This window comes from Carcharodon carcharias, chromosome 12 (assembly GCF_017639515.1).
Source record: "Carcharodon carcharias isolate sCarCar2 chromosome 12, sCarCar2.pri, whole genome shotgun sequence".
In the NCBI taxonomy this organism is placed as follows: Eukaryota; Metazoa; Chordata; class Chondrichthyes; order Lamniformes; family Lamnidae; genus Carcharodon; species Carcharodon carcharias.
The window spans coordinates 109,539,610-109,563,080 of NC_054478.1; the positions used below are offsets into that span (position 1 = coordinate 109,539,610).

At 40.7% G+C, this 23,471-nt stretch overlaps 1 protein-coding gene across 6 annotated transcripts in view; it reads right to left on the reverse strand.

The window, feature by feature from the left end:
* Nucleotides 1-555: 555 nt before the first annotated feature.
* armc8 (armadillo repeat containing 8) overlaps nt 556-23,471 on the reverse strand; it is a 110,463-nt gene continuing 87,547 nt past the window's right edge. For all 6 annotated transcript variants that reach the window (XM_041200330.1, XM_041200332.1, XM_041200331.1 and 3 more), the window contains 4 exons: nt 9,970-10,065; nt 4,957-5,029; nt 3,775-3,868; nt 556-2,930 (listed from right to left, as the gene is read on the reverse strand). In XM_041200330.1, coding sequence (XP_041056264.1) covers nt 2,897-2,930; nt 3,775-3,868; nt 4,957-5,029; nt 9,970-10,065 — 297 coding nt within the window. In that variant the 3' untranslated portion in view covers nt 556-2,896. The remainder of the gene's footprint in view (nt 2,931-3,774; nt 3,869-4,956; nt 5,030-9,969; nt 10,066-23,471) is intronic.

A 23,471-nucleotide genomic window follows, 5' to 3' on the forward strand; every position in this document is an offset into this window, starting at 1 on the left:
TAATGCATTAGCATGTTTCTCCCCTTCTGTTTCTCTTTGTACTTCACTACTAGAGGCTGCTTTCCCACACCCTCTCCCCGCTCCAATGTTTTCTATCCTACTCTCATAAAAATTAGCATTCTTCTTATATAAGGCCAGATGACAAGTTTTAGTAAACTATTCAAACATGAGAAAAATCCTGTTCTCACTAGGCACTCACCTCTGCATTTTTAGCAAATCACAATCAGAAGCAGGAACCTCAAATGATTTCCCTTACCCTTGCTCAAGGACAGAGGTCAAATTAAACATTCCTATTATAGTCCCTGGCAAACAGGCAAATCTGTGAGGACTGAGAACTGAGCTGAGGACTTCCTTGGTTTGTATGACTCCGTACAATAGGAAATACATTTATTAACAGAGTCCTCGGGTATTCCCAGAAGCTCTTCTAATTTGTGTCACTAGGCAAGTCACATCCCCTGCAAGAACAGCCAAGGCATGCCGAAGGCAAATATTCTGAGTTCATTTTTTCTTTAAAGGCTTATGAGCAGAAGGAATTCTTGATTGATGTACAATAGGTTAACTGAAAATCATTTTTAATAAGAAAATATAAATTTCCTGCACAGACACCATGAATGTGAGTACATTATACTGTTATCACAATAGACCCTTGTTAATTATAGGACATAACTAAAATTTCATAACCAGTGTTATATAAAAAGACTAAGAAGCCACATTTTATTTAATTGACTTCTGTCAGCAGAGCTTAAAATGACATCAGAAAAATGTGATAGTCTCTTCGCAATATATTACAGACAGTGCTGCTAAAATACCTGTGTATAAAAGCAGAAACCTATTCAAATCAGCTGCAGGTATGTACAAAAACTGAGTGAGATCAGTTTAAAATGCAATGTAATCAAAACAATCCATTGGGAGGAGTGTACTTAAAATGTAGTGGTCACAACTTTTTTTTTTTTAAAAGTGTTCTTCAGATTATTTTTTTAAAAATTGTTTCATGTTCAAACCCTTCATGCTTAAATTATTTCAACCTTTGATTACTTTGTTTACATTTTTCCATCCATATTTCTGTACAGACCATCTGCCACAAAAATTACACCTGCTCAGATAATGATAACAGCTTCATGCAGCCAGGCACTGACACATGCAGCAACCAAGACAACACAAATATGAACACTGGAAATTTCAATGCAAATGCTTACAAAACTTGCTTCTATTTTTATTTGTCAAGAACCAGAATGAAAACCCCTCTTTGTATTGCTGCGCTAACCCTAGTATACAAACACTAACAAACCTTATGCGGCAGCATAAGAACTAGGGCAAGTGCTAAAAATTCAAATGCCAACATTTGGAGAAAGTTGTAAGGGTCAAAAGCAAAAGCAACAAAACAACCAGAGCTAACACACAGAAGCTAATTGTGCGAACTGGGAAATTCCAATTAAGATGGAAACACTACAAAAATAAAAAGAACTGCATTCTTTTCAATTGACCTACACAAGTTTTATTTGAGTATCATATTAAGATAACATACTTCTAAGTGTAATGTTAATCTAAAATCTGTAGTGTAGTTTTTATTTTTAATTGGAGAAGAGAACATTTGAATGGATGCCAATACCGGTTATCTTTTGTTCTGCATTCATGAAGTCAAGGGACGACAGTGCAAGGTAAAAGTTTCACTCTACAAGCAGTGGCGTTATTAGTGCCAGCCATGGCACACTGAACAATGTGCAAAAGCCAGGCTTGGTATTTGTGGATTTACAAGTCATTTATGTAGCAACAGCCATTTTTATGGAAGATGTGTGATCTCTATACAGCTGCAATACCAGGAATATCATTATTGCTGTTCAAGTGTCATGTGTGTCAACATAGTTTACCTTGCTCTAAGATATCAGACTCATCACTATAGTGCCTCAGATATGGCATGGAGCTTCCTTAAACTGATCTATCAATATTGCTTAATTTCTGAACAGCCCTATGCATTATCTCTCATGCACTAGGTGCCAAGTATATCTTGTCTGTGCAATTAGGTGTCCAGGTAGCAGCAGTAATATTAGGTCTCTGTGCATCTGACAAAACCACCAACACTCAATCCATTGGAACTCAGCCTTCATGTTATAATTCTGTTGCTGAGGAACAGAATTGTAACTTGTTCAGAAAGTGCTACTAAAAATAGTCAGAGAATGATGAGTGAGAGAATTCCTTCATTACCTGTCCCTGAGTTGGATTTACACCTGTATCTTTATGTGAAGGTTAGTGACCACTGCATCCATGTTCCCCTCCCCCTAGGAATATCTTTTGGGGGTTATGGAAGGTTGCAATATATAACATAGATTTCTAACACCAACTGTGTAGGCCTATAAACAGATGCAGTTCCAAAGTAAACACAAATAATTGTGGTTCATCAAATACATACAATATTTTACATACTCCATAGAGCTTCCAACCAAAATTATATTTTTTCCACACTTTTGTTTAAATATTACATTCTCTTTAGGATGTTGTGTGCAAGTAAATTCTTTACACCAAGTATAGCCTTAATTCAGCAAGCAATACTCCACCCTGGAAAATCTGTAGAAAACACTTTTTAAAAAAAAATTCAAAAAGTAACCAATCACACACTAAATAGCTGCAGCAAGAGTAGATTATTTTGTTGGACTCGAGGGGGAAAATCGATTGTTCTCTTAGTAGTTGTGGAAGCAGTCACATTGAGACTGAACCTCTTTCTCCACTGCATTGTTTGTTTTTTCTTCCTGAATGACTAACATTTCTTCATGAATCACTGCACACAAAAATTGCAGTCCAAGGTGACTTGTGCAAAAAAGGGTCAGGGGTGAGCTTTCCACTGAACCTCCCGCCTGCTGTCCATTCAGAGCTTCAGATGGGGCCCCACCAGGTTGGTTACTCATGATAGAAATTGCTGCAGTGCTGTTTTTGCCCTGTAACAGATTCAGAAATAATTCTTGTTATGCTCTTTTTACAGTTGACTTCCAAAATTCTAATAAAGCATTTATCTAAATTCATGGTTATTTTTGAGGTCAGCTTATAAAAATAAGGATTGCACTTCCTACCCTGATGCACTGCAACCCCCATATAGGTTTTACAGAAGAAAATTATAGCAATGCTATACTGAAGAAACAACAATTAGTATTTAAAGGGATAACAAATATGGAAGTTTCAGCATGAATTTATTACCATTAAACACTTGGTCCTAAGAAATTTATCAATTTAGTTATACTTAAAAAGCAAAGGAAATAGAATTATCTTCATGCAAAGTAATCACCACCTCTGTTGTCTAAGGTTCATGTTAATTATTTCAAAGCCAATAACAATGCAGATCATTTGTAGAAATGAATACTTCAAAACAAAGCTGAGAGCTTCAGCGCTGTGTTTTAGACAGAACTTAAAAAAAAAATTGAAAACTAGCTCGGAAGGGTTGAACATAGACGGCAGCACAAGAGAATTCACCCAAATGTGCTGGTCCAAAGCTTAAAGGTCATATCTCTCTTTGCAAGATGACTAAGGTTTAATATCTGTCCAGGAAATATTTTTCTTAATTGCAGCCTTAATCTGTTTACTTCTGACTGATTCCACTACTGAAGTCTCTATTGTAACATACATAAAATGACAAACATTGTATTGTTTCTATATTTCACAAATTATTAACTGACTTTTCACCTTAATTTATGCCACATACTACTTGACAACATTTATTATTATTAGTAAAGGGACAGAAAGTATTCCAACAAGGACAAGATTCATGCATGTCTGCACAACACTTACTTGTCACAAAGGTTGGGGTCCGTAGATTGAACCAACTTATGTAAAATATCCACTATTCCCAGCTCTCTGAGTTTATCTTGACGCTCATGGGAACCTAACAAATAAAGTACAAGTTAATTCTTCATAATTATTGCTTATTAGTCATAGGTTGGCACAAATGTAGCGTTCCGTATGAAACTAATCTCTATGATATATTTTACATCCTTCAATTAGAAGGTGTTTTATTACTAGATGTTCCTTTTGCATGTTTAATTGGGTGCAAAGACCGATGTACAATAAACCCCTTTAGCATTTCAAAAGCTCTTTATTCAGAATTATGAGTGCTTGTAGCCCACAAAAAACATCACTGAGATATGAAAGTTTTCACAGATAAAACATCTTTATCTGCCAGTTCTTTCTAAGAAGCTTCTAACTCAATGTTAAAAGCCCAATAGGCTGCACTGGGGAATTTTTATGCAGATTCTGCTTTTGGAACAGTCATCACTTGCTCCAATACACAGTTCAATGTATGCCATAATGACCATTTTACTTTAATTACTTTTTGGGAGTATGGTTCAATGGAGGCTGGACAACCTCTGGTGCATCTCACCTAAGGAAGGATTATTCAGGTGTGAGCTGAGACAGTGTGGCTGCTGATCAAGGAGATATCAGAGACTCTAATACTGTCCTCATCTGATATCCACAGACAGAATTCCAGCAGAGAATGCTAGCTAACAACCAGGAGTGAGAATTTCTAACTTTCTTTTCCATCTCAAACCTAAGAGATTTGGCCAGTTATAGCACCCCTTATTTCCATTCTGTTTGAGATCAGCTAAATCAGCACACACCGGTGATTAAACCTGTCATCTTCCTTGTCTCTATACTCAGCCACTCATTGCTCAAGCCTGGTGAGTGATCAGGGGAATACAACAATATCCCTTTAAAAGAAATCTACAAATTAGGAAATCTGTTATAGATTTTCACACAGAAAACTAGCAATTCTGGCCACCAGGCAGTATACTGAAATATTCTGACAAAGTTAAATATTCAAAAATTTGTAAAACAAAGAAAACTGGCAGGTTAAATAATTAGCAAAGTTTTATCATTTTAAAGCTTTAAGAAAAAAAAAAGAAACATCCGAACTAGTATCTGAATTGCAAGAAAATAATTACATATGCTCAAAGGTAATTTTGATGCCCTTACCTTCCTCTTCACTCCATATGAGATTAGATATACAAAATGTAGCAGCTAACTGAAGTTTTACATTTGAATGACCCTAGAAAATAATTAGTTGTATTAGTGGATATAAAGATTAAAATAATACAAAACGTATTTAATGTTAGCAAGTTCCCCAGCCAATGATACATAGCACTGAACATTCAAGTTCCCCTGCTCCTGAAGTAAAATATTATTAATGCCATTTGTTTAGAAATGCTTACTAAAGTAACAAATGGTGAAGGATCATGACTGTTGATTTTAATCCAGAACTGCAATTCAATTCTGTGATATAATCAGGATATTGTGGACTTTTGTGTCAGTGCTTCCAGCAGACAAGCTAAACCCATTGAATGAAAATAGCCAGAGACTTGATTCATTTTCATGGCCAGGCCTCACTGCTGCACAAGCAAACTATGCACACATTTGGAGCACCTTGTGAATCGCGGTGGATTTTTGTGTGACTGCTTCCATGAGATGGATGCCTGCTCAATGGAAGCAACCGAGGTTGCGCCTCAGTAGTATTCCATCAACTGAAGCAGTTGGTCGATCAAAGGTGACCAGAAATCTGGCAGCTCTACCGAGGGAGTGCAGCCAGTCCTAGGTAAGTTAAGGAAAAGGCAATTCTGAAGGACGGCCATGGAAGGTCAGCAGGATTAATGGACGAGTGGGATGTGGTGTGGGATCAATTTGGGCGCATCATTGATGAAAGCATTTTTTTAACCAATGAAGTAGATTCAATGAGTCCAGCTTATTTATATGGATTTTGAAGCGAGAGTACATTTCTCAGCTAAAAAAGAGTTTTGTTGACTTACACCAAACAGGCACCTCCAACGTGAGTCTCTGTCTCAATCTCTGGTGATAGACTGTCCACCAATATCCATTACAAACCCACCGACTCCCACAGCTATCTCGACTACAGCTCCTCACACCCCGCTTCCTGTAAGGACTCCATCCCATTCTCTCAGTTCCTTCGCCTCCGTCGCATCTGTTCCGATGATGCTACATTCAAAAACAGTTCCTCTGACATGTCCTCCTTCTTCCTTAACCGAGGTTTTCCACCCACGGTCGTTGACAGGGCCCTCAACCGCGTCCGGCCCATCTCCCGCGCATCCGCCCTCACGCCTTCTCCTCCCTCCCAGAAACATGATAGGGTCCCCCTTGTCCTCACTTATCACCCCACCAGCCTCCGCATTCAAAGGATCATCCTCCGCCATTTCCGCCAACTCCAGCATGATGCCACCACCAAACACATCTTCCCTTCACCCCCCTTATCGGCATTCCGTAGGGATCGCTCCCTCCGGGACACCCTGGTCCACTCCTCCATCACCCCCTACTCCTCAACCCCCTCCTATGGCACAACCCCATGCCCACGCAAAAGATGCAACACCTGCCCCTTCACTTCCTCTCTCCTCACCGTCCAAGGACCCAAACACTCCTTTCAAGTGAAGCAGCATTTCACTTGCATTTCCCACAACTTAGTCTACTGCATTCGTTGCTCCCAATGTGGTCTCCTCTACATTGGAGAGACCAAACGTAAACTGGGCGACCGCTTTGCAGAACACCTGCGGTCTGTCCGCAAGAATGACCCAAACCTCCCTGTCGCTTGCCATTTTAACACTGCACCCTGCTCTCTTGCCCACATGTCTGTCCTTGGCTTGCTGCATTGTTCCAGTGAAGCCCAACGCAAACGGGAGGAACAACACCTCATCTTCCAACTAGGGACTTTACAGCCTTCCGGACTGAATATTGAATTCAACAACTTTAGGTCGTGAGCTCCCTCCCCCATCCCCACCCCCTTTCTGTTTCCCCCTTCCTTTTTTTTCCAATAAATTATAAAGATTATCCTTTTCCCACCTATTTCCATTAAAAAAAACCCCACTAGAGCTATACCTTGAGTGCCCTACCATCCATTCTTAATTAGCACATTTGTTTAGATAATATCACCAAATTTAACTTTAACACCTATGTGTTCTATTGTACTATTGTCGTTGACATCTTTTGATGATCTGCTTCTATCACTGCTTGTTTGTCCCTACAACCACACCCCCCCCTCCACCTCTCTGTCTCTCTATCTCTCCGCCCCCCACACACACACCTTAAACCAGCTTATATTTCAGCTCTTTCCTGGACTCGGACTCAAGTTCTGTCGAAGGGTCATGAGGACTCGAAACGTCAACTCTTTTCTTCTCCGCCGATGCTGCCAGACCTGCTGAGTTTTTCCAGGTAATTCTGTTTTTGTTTTGGATTTCCAGCATCCGCAGTTTTTTTGTTTTTATCTCTGTGAGTTGGTGGTTCCTGATACTATTGGTTAAGACCACTAATTCTCAAACTCCACCCTTGCCCCTGCCTTCAACACCTTTTAGAAATTTGGCATGAATAGATTCACTGCTGCCTATGTGACACTATACAAATTCTCATTAAATTATTCTACGGAACCTGAGCTTAGAAAGTAGTAGCATTGTATATAAACCAATGCTTAGATGTATCTGTTCTGAATAGCCTGGCACCTACAAACAATAACAATTAGGGTTCTTTTCTAAGAGCAAACTAATTAAATTCCTAGGGACTTCCAATTCTATCCCCCACAAGTTCTTGGAGAGTATGTCACTGAACAACATTTAAGCATTTGAACAGATGTGTTCCTGCAGGAGCAGGAGCACAAAGGGCATCAGGTAATTTCCTCCTCCTAAAGAGTAGGGATTAGAAAGAGGTACGGGGGATGAAATGTGAAATGATAAAGGTTAAGTTAACAAGACTTTACAAGGCATTTATGTTTTCAACTGTCTCCTTCAATTTAAGTTAAAACATAATGCCCTGGAATTGGGGATGGTGCAAGCATACTGAACCCATGTGATTTGGCCGCCATGAGGACAGAGGCCTAAGTCAAAACCCACAGAAATACAAGTGTCAGTTTTCACCTTGACACAAAAGAAAGGCAGCTGGTTTTGCTGGACATAGACTCTTAGACAGACAGAGAGACTTGGAGAGGAAGAGGAACAGCTGCTGCTGTGCCAAGCAGGGGAAGAGACTGTTTTTGTGTTAACCACCAAGCAGATTGCTAGTGAGAATAGATTCCCTGTTTGTTGAGATAGGATGGGTAGAGATTGAAGGACCAAGGAATCACCAGAAGGTGCCTTGCTGCTGGAAATCAGTTCAATGATACTCAGAAAACTGAGTGAATGAACTTTCAAAGGGATACTGGAAGACTAGCCCTGGTATGTCAAGAAGAAGGGATTCTCTTGGAGAACCAGGAGTGTGGGACTTAGTCTACAAGAACACAGCCACTGAGAACGTAGCATAATGTTTAACTGTGGCATAAAACATTTTTACTTGTGTCAATTATTTAATGGGGAAGTGCCTTTTCTGTAGTTTGGTATATTAGTTGGATATTAAATAATGTTTAGCCTTTTATTGATTTTAATTTGTTAGTTACAGTAAAAGTCTTAAAATTCTGTCGTGATTCTTTCCATTAGTTGCCGAGAAACTCATATCTAGTTTTAAAAGTCATCAGCCTCTATGGGGATCGTAACAGTTGCGATGAATATCATTAATTTCTATTTCCAGGGCTTGGGGGTCCGCTATGGTGCCTGCAGCTTTAATTCATGATACAAATATGACAGCTGATACTAGGTTACTTATTTGCAGAACTAATCAAATCTCCACTGAAGTGAGCTTCACTTTGAACGGCTTCAAAGTACAATCTGTTGTAAATGAAATTTTGCAAAAACAAGTGTACCTCAAGTGCTTAACACACCACCTTTAAAATAAATTAATAAATAATAAACAATTTAGCTTAACTAGCTTTTCAAATTTTAACAGGAAAGTATGTGATCTTCGTGTAAAATTTCTCTGGCATATTCTGATAATTAAGCATGCACAAAGGATTTATCTTTATCTAAAGAATGGTCCTACAAGTCTAGCTGCAAGAAAGATAAGATAAAACCCTTAATACTATGATAGGGATAGCAATCAATTGATGAAAAATCATGTCTCACTAGTTCTGCCATATTGGAAAAGATGAAAAGCTAAATACTGCAGATGCTGGAAATCTGAAATAAAAACAGAAAATGCTGGAAAAACTCAGCTGGTTTGGCAATATCTGTGGAGAGAGAAACAGTTAACATTTCGAGTCCGCATTACTCTTCTTCAGAGCTAAAGAGAAGCAGAAACGTGATGGATTTTATACTGTTTAAGAGGGGGTGGAGCAGGTGGAGCAAAATAGAAGGTCAGGGACAAGTGGGAGCTCAGGAGACATTGACAAAGGTGTCATGGACGCAAGACAGAGGGTGTGGCAATGGTAGTGTTAAAGACCAAAGAAGATGCTGAGAGCGACATAAAGGTAAGACAGCAGAATGTATTAATAGCTGAACAAGGGTCAGCAATCTGTGAAAGCACAACATAGAAACAAGCGACAGATAGCCCTGTCACTTTTATTTTAAAAAATTTTTATTTATTCATTTTTATAAATTACTACTTTTATATTCTTCTTATTTAATCAAAATGTTAACTCTGTTTCTCCACAGATGCTGCCAGACCTGCTGAGTTTTTCCAGCATTTTCTGTTTTCATATCATATTGGAAAAGATTACCTCAAATCATAGTAAAATATGCAGAAGCAGCATTGATATGAAATATAATTGAGGAATGCAAGATTATTTCAAATAAATTTATTTTATTTGGATTTTTTATTGGTGTGTAAATTAAATCCTAACTAGGTTAAGGCATCTAGTTATGCAACTTTAAAGCCCATATACCCAGTAATAAAAGCACACAATCCAGCTGCTGGCTGCAGCAGATAAGATTTTCCACAAACTGCAGCTCCTCTAAAACAAGGCTATTGTGTAGAGCACTTGCAACCTGGTTTCACAAAAGACTGAAGCAATCAGTCTCAGGATAGCAATTGCGTTCATGTACTGCTGTTAACTATTTTCCAAAATGAAAATCAATAATGTGGAAAAATGAAATTGATAATTGACAAATTTCATAAAAACTTACTTACCATGTAGTATTTAATTTTTTGTAATATGTCATCATTAGTCATGATGAGGTCCTTTGCTGTTGTTCCATCTGCTATATTAGCAAGTATACATAATGTCTGGATGGCATTTAAAAAAAAACACGTTAGTAAATTGACAGATACAGAACATTCTGTAAGAAATTTCAGGGTCATGGATTAATGCTAAAAAGGTAAACTCACTAAAATAAAAACAAACAATTTCTAATAAACACGTCAATTTTTGGTTATGAGAGCTCTCAGTATAATTTTGAATTGGGAGCAATCAAGGTTCAGATAGAATGAGTACAACATCATGAATAAAAGTATAACAAGAAAACTGCATTTCCAAATGGTACAGATATACAGGAATGAGTTAACAATTTTGTAAAATGAAGCATTTTTCTGTAAACACTTTCCCACGTCAACATCTGGCATCAACACGAAGCAGTTCCAAGTGAAGCATTACACAATTAGATTCCTACAACACACATTTATACACCAGCTTTAACATAGAAAACCGCCCTACAGCAATGACAGGTATTAAGAGGGATGAACTAAAAGGTTGGTTTAAAGAGATGGGTTACTGTGCAAACACTTCCATGTACAAATTATTCTTTACATTAACTATAATGCCATCAATATGGCATGATGAAATTTTAGCACTACTGCTAGTACTTTTATATACATATAATTTTTCTTCTCCCTGAGTTCTCTGCTTGAAGACAAGTCCAACACACAGCGCAATGATCTCCACCAGGGGTAGGGGCAAGGAGCCAGGTCCTAAATCTAATCCAGCTGGAACAAGATTGAAGTCTGTACCGTTGACACCAATCTGATCCACATCGGCCGTCCAGCCAATTAAGCCAACAGCCACCTGTGCCCAAGGAGGTCGAGTTGCTGAGGCAACATGAACTTTTACATGCACGAAGCTATGGATAGTGATGGTAAAGGCTCCAATTTCTTTCCACTATGTGCTGACCAGGACCCTCTCATCACCTGCCACTGCCGTATGTTGGAAGAAATTGCAGTTGATACTCAACCGTTTGGCCTGTTATAAACACATTTGCCTTGGCCACCAAATCCTGGAGTGGAAATTGATACATATACACACATAATCAAACCATTAGAATTTAACGCCTGAAGTGTCAATAATGCAATCACAATGTACAAAGTGGAGGTACAATCCTCCATTCCAAAAAGTTTGACTAAGTGGGGGCAGAGGTTGGAACACACGAAAGAAGGGGGTTGGTCAGGAGGCGAAGTCCGGGGTTGGGGTCCGAGTGAGGACAATTCTGCAAGGGGAGGGGATGCCTGCGGCAGGGGAACTCTCAATGGGGGGACAGCAGGGAGGGCAACTTCCTGCCTGACCCACAAGATTCCATTCGAAACTCGTATCTGCATAATTAATGAGCTGAAGATTATGCAATTCAGTGAGAGTCCTCTGACTTCCTGCCCCACCATGGGATCTAGGCACCTAGGCCCAGAGCAGAAGATTCAGCCCCAAATACCTACTAGATGGATATTGCAATAATGATGGAATCACTTTGATATTCGAGATAGAAGTGCTCAAAATATTGGAATAGAAAATTACAAAGTCCACCTAAATTATATAACCTATATAATCACATCATTATTAATTATTTGCAGTACATAATTTTTTCTTTAAGGAAGTAACACAGCTTTAAATGGATAATTTTATGCTTCTTCGCCTTTAGGTTTTGATAAGCTAATAGCTACATGAACAATCTGAATTTAACAGACCCTATTTATACTACCTGGCCGCAAACAATACTCTCCAGACCAGAGTCGAGATTTCAGATTCCCAAAATTCTTTTGCACAATTGCTATGCAAGAAGCATTTTGCAGCAATGCAAAGGCAAAAGTAAGGAAAATACATTTAGGGCATTTGTTCATAAATATCAAAACTTAAACAGTTGGGGCATTGATCCCACAACCCTAATTTTCTCTACTCACTCTGAGGCTGTGGGGAGTGAGACACATGTAACTCTATAGGATGGTCCAGGCATTTTGTTGTACTAATATAACTAGGTAGTGTGCAGTGGATGGGAACATCCAACGACAGATCCCACATCCCACACCATTCAAAATGGCAACCCTGATAAAGTGGGAATCAAAAGCTTCCAAGCTGTTCGTATCAAAATCACTTGGCTTGATTCAGCTGGACACGTTATCTCTGAATCACAGGGTATGGGTTTGAGCCCCGCACTGGCATTAAAGTCAAATTAAAATGATAGCTAGGTGTAGTACTTAAGGGGGTACTGAGTAGCTGAGACGCTGGGCAGAATCTTCTGGACTCACCAGCAGTTGAAAGCATGAATCCAAAAACCAGTTTCCCAACAGCGGGATGAACTGTTGGAATTCTGTTCTCTGGACTTAAAGGCAGGTTGAGCTTCCCGACAAATAATATTGGGAAGCCCTTTTGCATGTATTAACATTTCATGCATACTTATTAAAACATCACCTGGTTGGAATTAAGTTCCTCCGCCAAATTAAGTTCCCCACTCAGTGGCAAGTTAGAACATTCAGTTTTACAACTGTATATAAATGGCAGGCACCTGGGTAGCTTTACTTTGTGGTTAGTTGAGGCTGCTATCGCCTTCTTGGGGGCCGCTCATAACTTCACTGATATCAGGAGCTGGTAGCAAAAGCTGCACCAAGGTTGGAAAGGGTGTAGTGTGGAAAGGTGGAAGGGTGGAGCGGAGGCTGGACCTGGGAGGCAGGTGAAGAGGGGGAAGAGAGAGATGCTGTTTAGGTGCCCTTTAAATATGGCACCCAGGCCTTCTTGAGGTAATGGTGGGGAGTGCGACTTCCAGCCCGCCCCCACCACAAGATTCACCGTGCTCAGCACAGAGCATAAATAACGAGACAAATAGCATTAAGATCACAAATGCTCAGCTGTTCTGCCCTCAGTGCAGGAATCACTTGCACTTCTGTGCTCACCACACTCCAGAGTGGAATATTTTGCCCACTGTTCTTAAGGTGAAACATTAAACCTAGTTTGGATGCCTACCTCAGCAATTCAGGGGAGACTGTGGCATAGTTGTGATGTCACTGGACTAGCAAATCAGAGACCCAGGTGAACGCTCTGGGTACATGTGTTCAAATCCCACCATGGTGATATTTAAATTTAATTAATAAATCTGGAAATTAAAGCTAGTCTCAGTAATGGTGACCATGACAACTATAATTGATTGTTTTAAAAACCCATCTGGTTCACTAATGTCCATTAAAGAAGGAAATCTGCCAACCTTACCTGGTTTGGCCTACATGTGACTCCACTCCTGACTCTTAAGTGCCCTCTGAAATGGCCTTGCAAGTAGTTCAAGGGCAATCAGGGATGGGCAACAAATGCTGGCCTTGCCAGCGACACCCACCCCATGAAAGAATAAATTTAAAACAGATTGAAAACAGCGCGAGAGGAGAGGTGATTGGGAGATTGTAAATAAAAGGAGGGGAAGCTGAAGAGGAGCGGCCAGTGTGTGCGTGGCCCAGTGAATGAGTGGAGCTTTGAGGCTTTGGCTCGAAGGGCTTTGGTGAGCAGAGGCTGAGGACGAGCTTGCTCCCAGTGAGGTAAGGCCGGGTAAGGTCCTTTAATTAAATTAGGAGTAGGTAATGGAGGCAGCAGTTAGGGCAGGCGAGAGCTCCGAATGCAGCATGTGGGAAGTCTGGGACAGCACAATTGTCCCTGATGACTACACCTGCAAAAGTTGCATCCAGCTACAGCTGGATCATACGGGAGGCAGAGGTAGTAATAGACAGGGAGACAGTCACCCCTAAAAGTCAGGAGGCAGGTAGTTGGGTGACTGTCAGAGAGGGAAGGGGAATAGACAGAAAGAGCAGAGCACCCTGTGGCCATTCCCATCAACGATGGGTATACCGTTTTGGATACTGTTGGTAGGGACGACCTACCAGGGACAAGGTGTAGTGGTCGCGTCTCTGGCACCGAGGCTGGACCCTCAGCTCAGAAAGGAGGGAGGGAAAAGAGGACAGCAGTAGTGATAGGGGATTCGATAGTCAGGGGGACAGATAAGAGGTTCTGTGGGAGAGATCGAGAATCCCGGATGGTCTGTTGCCTCCCTGGTGCCAGGGTCCGCGATATCTTGGATCGAGTTCTCAATATTCTCAGGAGGGAGGGTGAGTAGCCAGATGTCGTGGTCCATGTAGGGACCAATGATGTGGATAGGAAGGAGGAAGAGGTCCTGCAAAGAGAGTTTAGGGAGTTAGGTGCAAAGTTGAAGGACAGGACCTCCAGGGTTGCGATCTCAGGAGTGCTACCCGTGTCATGTGCTAGTGAGGCTAGAAATAGGAGGATAATGCAGCTAAATACGTGGCTAAGGAGATGGTGCAAGATGGAGGGCTTCATGTTTCTGGATAATTGGGCTCTGTTCCAGCGAAGGTGGGACCTGTTCCGACAGGACGGTTTGCACCTGAACTAAAGGGGGACTAACATCCTTGCGAGTAGGTTTGCTAGTGCTGCTCTGGGGGGTTTAAACTAGATTTGCAGGGGGAGGGGAACCAAAGTGTTAGAGCAGATAATGAGGTGGAGGAGGATAAAGGTCAAGCAAGGAATGCATGTATAGACAGAAATCAAAGGTCTGTATGTGATAGAAATGTTCCCAGGTGCATCTATTTCAATGCAAGGAGTATTGTTGGAAAGGCAGATGAGCTTAGGGCATGGATTGGCAGGTGGGATTACGACACTATTGCTATTAGTGAGACTTGGTTGCAGGAGGGGCAGGACTGGCAGCTCAATGTTCCGGGGTTCCGTTGTTTCAGATGTGATGGGGGAGGGATGAAAGGGGGAGGAGTGGCATTACTAGTCAGGGAAAATGTCACAGATGTGCATAAGCAGGACAGCCCGGAGAGCTCGTCTACAGAGGCCATATGGGTGGAGCTGAGGAACAGGAAATTGTGACCACACCTATAGGGTTGTATTATAGACCGCCCTATAGTCAAAGAGAATTGGAGGAGCAAATCTGTACAGAGATAGCAGACCGATGTAAGAAACAGAAAGTTGTGATAGTAGGAGATTTTAACTTTCCACATATTGACTGGGACTCCCGTACTGTAAAAGGGCCGGATGGCTTGGAGTTTGCCAAATGTGTTCAGGAAAGTTTTCTAAATCAATATATAGAGGTACCAACGAGAGAGGATGCAATACTTGATCTCCTATTAGGGAACCAGACAGGTCGGGTGACAGAAGTATGTGTAGGCGAACATTTTGGGTCCAGTGACCACAATGTCATTAGTTTTAAGTTAATTATGGATAAGGGTAGGTCTGGTCCTCGAGTTGAGGTTCTAAATTGGAGAAAGGCCAATTTTGTGGAAATGAGAAAGGATCTAGGAAGAGTGGATTGGGATAAGTTGTTTTCTGGCAAGAATGTGTTCAGTAAGTGGAAGGCATTCAAAGGCGAAATTTTGAGAGTACAGAGTTTGCATGTTCCTGTCAGGATTAAAGGCAAAGTTAACAGGCATAGGGAACCTTGGTTTTCAAGGGATATTGGTGATCTGGTTAAGAAGAAGAGAGAGGCGTATAGCAGGTATAGGCAACAAGGAACAAATAAGGTACTTGTAGAGAATAGAAAATGTAAGAAAATACTAAAGAAGGAAATCAGGAAGGCAAAAAGAAGACATGAGGTTGTTTTGGCAGATAATGTGAAGGTAAACCCAAAGGGTTTCTGTAAGTATATTAAGAGTAAAAGGATAGTAAGGGACACAATTGGTCCCCTTGAAGATCAGAGTGGTCGTCTATGTGTGGAGCCTCATGAGATGGGGGAGATCTTAAAAGTTTCAGGAAACTGGCATAGTGTATAAGGAAGGAAGGGAAACAAGCAGTAGTGTCATGGAACATATAGAGATTAAAGAGGAGGAGATGCTTGCTGTCTTACAGCGAATAAAGGTAGATAAATCCCCTGGGCCTGACATGATATTCCCTCGGACCTTGAGGGAGACTAGTGTAGGAATTGCAGGGGCCCTGGCAGAAATATTTTAAATGTCCTTAGCCACGGGTGAGGTGCCGGAGGATTGGAGGGTAGCTCATGTTGTTCCATTGTTTAAAATAGGCTCCAAAAGTAAACCAGGTAATTACAGGCCAGTGAGCCTGACGTCAGTAGTAGGTAAATTATTGGAAGATGTTCTGAGAGATCGGATATACAATTATTTGGACAGCCAAGGGCTGATTAAGGATAGTCAGCATGGCTTTGTGCGTGGTAGGTAGTGTTTAACGAACCTTGTAGAGTTTTTCGAGGAGGTTACCAAGAAAGTAGATGAAGGAAAGGCTGTGGATGTTGTCCATATGGACTTTAGTAAGGCCTTTGACAAGGTCCCACATGGGAGGTTAGTTCAGAAGGTTCAGACACTTGATATCCATGGAGAGGTTGTAAACTGGATTCGAAATTGGCTGTGTGGGAGAAGACAAAGAGTGGTAGTGGATGATTGCTTCTCAGACTGGAGGCCTGTGACTAGTGGTGTGCCTCAGGGATCTGTGTTGGGACAATTGTTGTTTGTTGTCTATATCAATGATCTGGATGATAATGTGGTAAATTGGATCAGCAAGTTTGCTGATGACACTAAGATTGGAGGCATTGTGGACAGCGAGGAAGGCTTTCAAAGCTTGCAGAGGGACCTGGACCAACTGAAAAAATGGGCCAGAAAATGGCAGATGGAATTTAATGCAGAAAAGTGTGAGGTGTTGCATTTTGGAAGGACAAACCAAGGTAGGACATACACAGTAAATGGTAGGGCACTGAGGAGTGCGGAGGAACAAAGGGATCTGGGAGTTCAGATACATAATTCCTGGAAAGTGGCGTCACAGGTAGAAAGGGGTGTAAAGAAAACTTTTGGCATTCTGGCCTTCATAAATCAAAGTATTGAGTATAGGAGTTGGGATGTTATGGTGAGGTTGTATAAGACATTGGTGAGGCCAACTTTGGAGTATTGTGTGCAGTTCTGGTCGCCTAACTACAGGAAGGATATCAGTAAGATTGAAAAGAGTGCAGAGAAGATTTACTAGGATGTTGCCGGGTCTTCAGGTGTTGAGTTACAGGGAAAGATAAAACAGGTTAGGACCTTATTCCTTAGAGTGTAGAAGAATGAGGAGAGATTTGATAGAAGTTTACAAAATTATGAGGGGTATAGACAGAGTAAATGCGAGTAGGCTCATTCCACTTAGATTAGGAGAGATAAACACGAGAGGACATGGCTTTAGGGTGAAAGGGGAAAGGTTTAGGGGGAACATTAAGGGGAACTTCTTCACTCAGAGTGGTGGGAGTGTGGAACGAGCTGCCATCTGACTTGGTAAATGCGGACTCACTCTTAAGTTTTAAGAATAAATTGGATAGATACATGGATGGGAGAGGTCTGGAGGGCTAAGGACTGGGTGCAGGTCAATGGGACTAGTGAAATAATATTTCGGCACAGACTAGAAGGGCCAAATAGCCTGTTTTTCTGTGTTGTCGTGTTCTATGGTTCTAAAAAGGGGTGAACATTGAAAACCCTATAGCAATATCTGAAGAATACTGGAAAATTCTCCAGTGAGTCGCTATACATTCTTCCCTTAATTAAATACTACCAAAAGAATTAACTGATTATTCACCTTCCTGGTGTTTGAAAATTTCTACTGCAGAATGCCTGCTTTGTTTGCCTTTGTGGCAACCTAACTTCAAACTGTGTCACACAATCATTGAGACTTTTTAATGTGATATGGCTCTGTATAAACGTTTTCTGTAAGTATAAGCTAATTATGTTAGCAATTCTATGACTAGTGGCAAATTAAAGTTCTTTAGCAACAAAATTAAATTAATCTTAATTACAAAGCAAGCACTATACAGTCCATGTAACCATGCACGTGTCTACAATCAAATCGGTGAAGAAAAAATTAATTTTTCTGGGCCAGAACCTAATTTGTACGAGGAGTGTCGTTCCCCAAAAAGAAAATTAATGTTGCAGAATTTTTTTTAATATATATATATTTTATTATTAAGCTTCTGGCTTCATCCCATGTGTATGCTCCAATCTTTATTTCACTTTGTGAAATGAATCAAATGGTAATAGATATTTCCTGCTTTTGTCTGTGAAGATTTTCAATCTGACAGGGGGAACAGGCAGAGGCTGATCAGCCAGTTCACAAACACCACAGAGCCACAATAGAGGGTGTTGAATTCAAACTGATGTCAGAAAAGAGCAAGTCTGCATTGTAGAGCCTACTGAAACTTTGTGGACAGCTTCTTGTTCCCCGCTGGCTGTTAATTCTGAGACATTTGGAAAATAGCAATATCATTCTGAGTTGTTGTAAATGTGCAATTTCATAAAGGTGGCTCAATAAATAACGTTTGCATGTTATGAACTGATGGCATCATCCCAATAAGGCTATTAATCTCTGATGTGTTAAAGGGAGGATGAGTAAGTGCAAAATACCCATGCAATATGAACTGCATAATAATCATTAGAGAACATAGTCATTCTTTAGCCTGCAAGGCAAAAACTAATTTTAGAAAAACATATTGAAATTTTTGTATGTGATTCTGAGAGAGAAATACAGGCACACATAGCCACAGAATGTTTCCACAACAAAAATCCCAAACATATCACTGTGTGGGACTAACAACTGACATAAGTAATATCTCTAAATTTGCTCATCAGTAATCTTACATTAGACACTTGGAAGAAAGGTTTTATCAAGCTGTTAATTTTTATTTTGTTAGGATTATGTCTGCTTATTTCAAAACTATGCAAAGTAGTAAAAGAAGAAAATCAATGATAACTAGATCAATTCATCACATTAGTCAAAAAACATCTGGGGGTCAGCAACCTCTGTTTTTCTCAGTAACACACCAATGGGATGGGATAAGAAATACTCCAAGCATTTGTACAGAAGCATCCAACCTGATCTCTAAACCATTGCAATCCTAGGCTACTCAGGTCTATTTACACCTACATTTTTTCTTTGCTAATTTAGCCTATTTGAACTTTAGTGGATCTGGAGGTTTGGAAAGGGCTGTATGTTGTCTCTCTGACATATGAAGTCCAATACCAAGAGCTGTTTCAATTACAGGTCTGCAAATTAATAGAAAATAAACCAACACTTTCTGTGTAATCCTCTTCCTACACTCTCCCAATCTCAATAAATTCTCCTCTATTGAGGCGAATGAGACAATGATAACTTGCAACTTTTTCCCCCCAAGACGGCTCCTGGGCAGTCCAGCTCCCCAACTGTGCATCAATAGCCTTGGCCACCCACTCCATTCCTTTACCATTTCTTCCTCAGACTCCTCCCCTCCACTGTTTAAGTTCCATTGGCTCTAAGAGTGATGCATTTTAGCCCTAACTACAAGTTAACTGCTAGTTTAAACCACCACTGTCAATCCGCAACCATGCTTGGTCTTTGCTTTCCTTCATGAGCAATGGATCTTCTCAACTTTGACTTCCAAATTCCTGGACTTCTCTGGACACCAAGGCTTCTCTTCTGCATTTGATTACACTGTGAAACCCAGCTGCGGTGTCCCTTAGTACGATTCCCATAGAGACCGATGACTTTTAAAAGAGATATAAATTTCCCAGTGATCAAAAAGGATTGCATGACAAATCAACATATGCTAAACATTATTTAGGAGGCAACTAATACCTAACTACCGAAAAGGTATTCCCTAATAACTTAACACAAGCAAAAACCCCACATCACATTTATATATCAAGCTGCACTCTCAGCAGGAATGTAGTCTTATGTTTAAAGTCCCAAGCTCCTCCTGGATTTAACAGGATCTCTTCCATTTGCTCCACCAGGGTGAATCTTCCCATGCTACTTTTAAACAAGGTCCCATTCATTCAACCCTTTCACCATTATCAAATGGACTTCCAGTAGCAAGGTGTCCTCTGGTGATCCCGTGGTCTTTACCTCTTCACAAGCCTTGTTGGTATAGCAGTAACTGTTGTAGGTCTTCTTCCTTCTTCCAGCACCTGTTGTATGGCTTCTTCCCCCAAATCTCTTAGACTGACTGACTCAGAGTCCAGGCAGCTGGAAAGCCAACTGCTTCCTGCTTTGTGTCCGCGTGTTAAACATTGCACCTGATTTTGAATAAGTTTCAGTTTGAATTTCTGTCTTCATATCAAGAAGGGCACATGGATTTGTCTCTGGACAGATTTAGTATAATGTCACACGGGCTTGTCTCCCAGCAGATTTAATAAGAGTTCACATTCCCCTTTTCAAGCTACTCCATTTTACCTGGACTTAAAGGAGGCAGTTTAAAACAACCATCCAGTAGTCACAACACAGTGATCTGCTGCTCTGTTGTTTAAGTTTTAAAGTAACTTCAATTAGCTCGCAGCCCTTCCACCACTGATTCAGTTTCCTGCTGAGTCTGTGACAGGCCTATTGGATTTTCAGTTTCAGTTTTCAGTCCTGGTAAGAGAGGGGAATGTACTTTACCTGGGCCTAAGTACGTTCCACCATGCTCCTGGATCCTTTAGTGTCCTTCAACATTTTCACTTTTTTTTTTCTCTGCACGCCTCCTGAATCTTCATTTCCACAGATATACCTCCAGCACTGCGTCCTCAGATAATCTAACTTTCAAATAGTTTCTGGACTTCAACTGATCACCAAAGCTGCCTCCAAATTGAGATAACAGTTCATCTATGCTCCATGCTTACTTCACCTGCTTCAACTTTATCCCACCACAGGACCTCTGAGTTTTAAGTTGGACTCCCTCCTATATATTGTCTCCTCTCTATTCCCTATTTCTTACCAAGAAATATGCAACCTAATAATTGCAAGTAACCAGGCCTATGTAAATTGGGTTTTCTATGTTCACTTCCAAAAATGTTTCAACTGCTGCTCTGGACCAGATCACTTCTAGTTCCATTTTAGCTTCTATTCCTTTTTTACTTTCTCTTTACTGTTCTTAGATTATTCTCTGCTGCCAATATGCCTCCTTACATTTCTTCCCCTCGAGTACCCTGTCTCCAAAATCCTTACTTCCAACCCTTCAGCGTTACTCAACCTTCCATGGTCCCCAGCTTGAAACCCCTTGGATAAGCCTACAGCTTCTTTCTGTCTCACCTAGAATCCTCCTAAGGGTCCATCGAGGCATTTGGTGCTGTCTCCTTACATGCAGTAACCCCAACTGACCCCTTCTAATCTCTCACCAGCTTTCCCATTCAGCAAAACTCCCAGAGGCCTAATCTTGCTAATCTCCCCTGGTCCAATTCAATCTTCTTAGTACGACCCTGTCATTGGCCTTCTCCACCTTGCCCTCCAGCATGACCATTCACTTGCCATTCAAGAGCTCATTGTGGATGACTGCATCAGCATTATGGAACTGATGGTAAATTGGCTAAAAGACAACGACATCTTCCCACCAAATGAAACCTCTACACCTCATTGCACTTTTCACCAACTGTCCTGCCCAGACCTCTGATGGCAGTCTAGCTCTTATCACCAAATCACATCTTGGTCTGTCCTCCTACTCCTTTTGCCTTCTTTGAGCAGTTCACCTTGTTCTATCCCTCTCATCCCCTCATTTAAAGTCCTCATTCTCCACCACCCATCCAGATGCTATAAAACTTTTCTGACCAAGTTATCTTCAACTGCTTTCCTCCCTCAGTCTCTGCAGAACAACTTCTCGTCCTTGATGATTTCAACCTCCGTCTTTTTGCTCTCTTTCTTGATTTTACTGTCGGCTTATCCTCCCTTAACCTATCCATATAGACACGCAACCAAAATTCACAGCTGATTCCCGATCACTTCCTTGTATTTCTCGCCAACTAAACCCAACCACCTATCAACATTCCTTCCTTCTGTGTCCACCCCTGGAAAAATGCTTACAGCTGCGCTTTCCAAATCCCAAATAGCCCTTTAGTTATTATATTTTTGCAGGTATTAATCTGTTTAACTGCACCCCACAAACCACATTTGACGTCTAGGCCCCATTTAAAACCATTAACCTCTTTCTCGCCCTATTCCCCTGGCACAGCTCTCAGCTCCACTTCTTGAAATCCAAGGGATGCAGATATGAATGGATACGGCAAACAACTGATTCAGCCATTCACCACCATCTTATTGAATGGTGGGGGGTAGAATTCAGGTGAAGGGAGGTTTAGAAATCTAAAGAGAAAAGTCAAGGCATCAGCACAGCATAGCAATGTGGGAAAGACAAGCAGGGTGGGACAGGAAGGGGCAGAGATTTTAAACAAAAACTGTACATTGGTGAAGGTTGACAGTGCAGGGAGAAGTTAAAAAAAAATTAAAGGTTCTTTATCAGAATGCACAAAGCAGCTGCAAAAGATAGATGAATCAGTGGCACAAATAGAGGTAAATGATTTAGATCTAATCGCAACTACAGAGGCTTGGTTACAAGGTGATCAAGGTTGAGAAATAAATATTCCAGAATACACAATGTTTCAGAATGACAGACAGAATGGCAAAGGAGGAGGGGTAACCCTGATAGTAAAGGGTGACCTAAGGACATTAGATCTGGCCTCAGAAGATCATGAAGTAGAATCAGTATGGGTGGAAATTAGGAATAACAAGTCAAAAAACACTGGTGTGAGTAACTTACAGGCCCCCAAACAGTAGTTATACAGTTGGGCAGAGCATTAAACAAGAAATTATTGGAGCTTATAACAAAGGAAATATAATAATTATGGAAGACTTTAATCTTCATGTGGACCGGGACAATCAAACTGGCAAGAGTGGTCTACAAGATGAGTTTGCAAAATATTTTTGTGACAATTTCTTGGAGCAAAACTTTGTTGAACCAACTAGGGATAAAGTTATCTTAGATCTAGTATTGTATAATGAAGCAGGGTTAATTAGTAATGTCGTAGGACAATTAGCCTAATAGCAATTGTTGGGAAAAATGCTGGAACGTATGAAGGGAATCTTAACAAGACACTTAGAAAAGCATAGTATGATTAGAACAAGTCAACATGGTTTTACTAAAAGGAAATCCTGCTTGACAAATAATTAAGAGTTTTTTGAGGATGGAAAAAGAGCAGATAAAGGGGAACCAATAGGTGCAATATACCCGGGTTTCCAAAAGGCATTCGATAAGGTCCCACTCAAAAGGTTAATAGGAAAGATAAGGGCTCATGGAGTCCGGGGTAATATATTAGCAAGGTTAAAGAATTGGTTAATGGATAAAAAGCAGAGGTTCAGCATAAACAAGGTTTTTCAAGTTGGCAGACAGTGAATAGCAGAGTACCATAAGGATCAGTGCTGGGGCCTCAGCAATTTACAATCTATATTAATGACTTAGATGAAGAGACAGAAAGTAATGTATAAAAATTTGCCGATGGTACCAAGCTAGGCAGAAATAAGCTGTGGGAAGGACACAGAGGTTGCAAAGTGATATAGACAGGTTAAGTGATTGGGCAATAAAATGGCAGATGCAGTACAATGTTGGGAAGTGCAAAGTTATTCATTTTGGTTGTGAAAATAGAGAAGCAGATGTTTTTTTTATAAAGGTATGAAACTTGTAAGTGGCGATGTT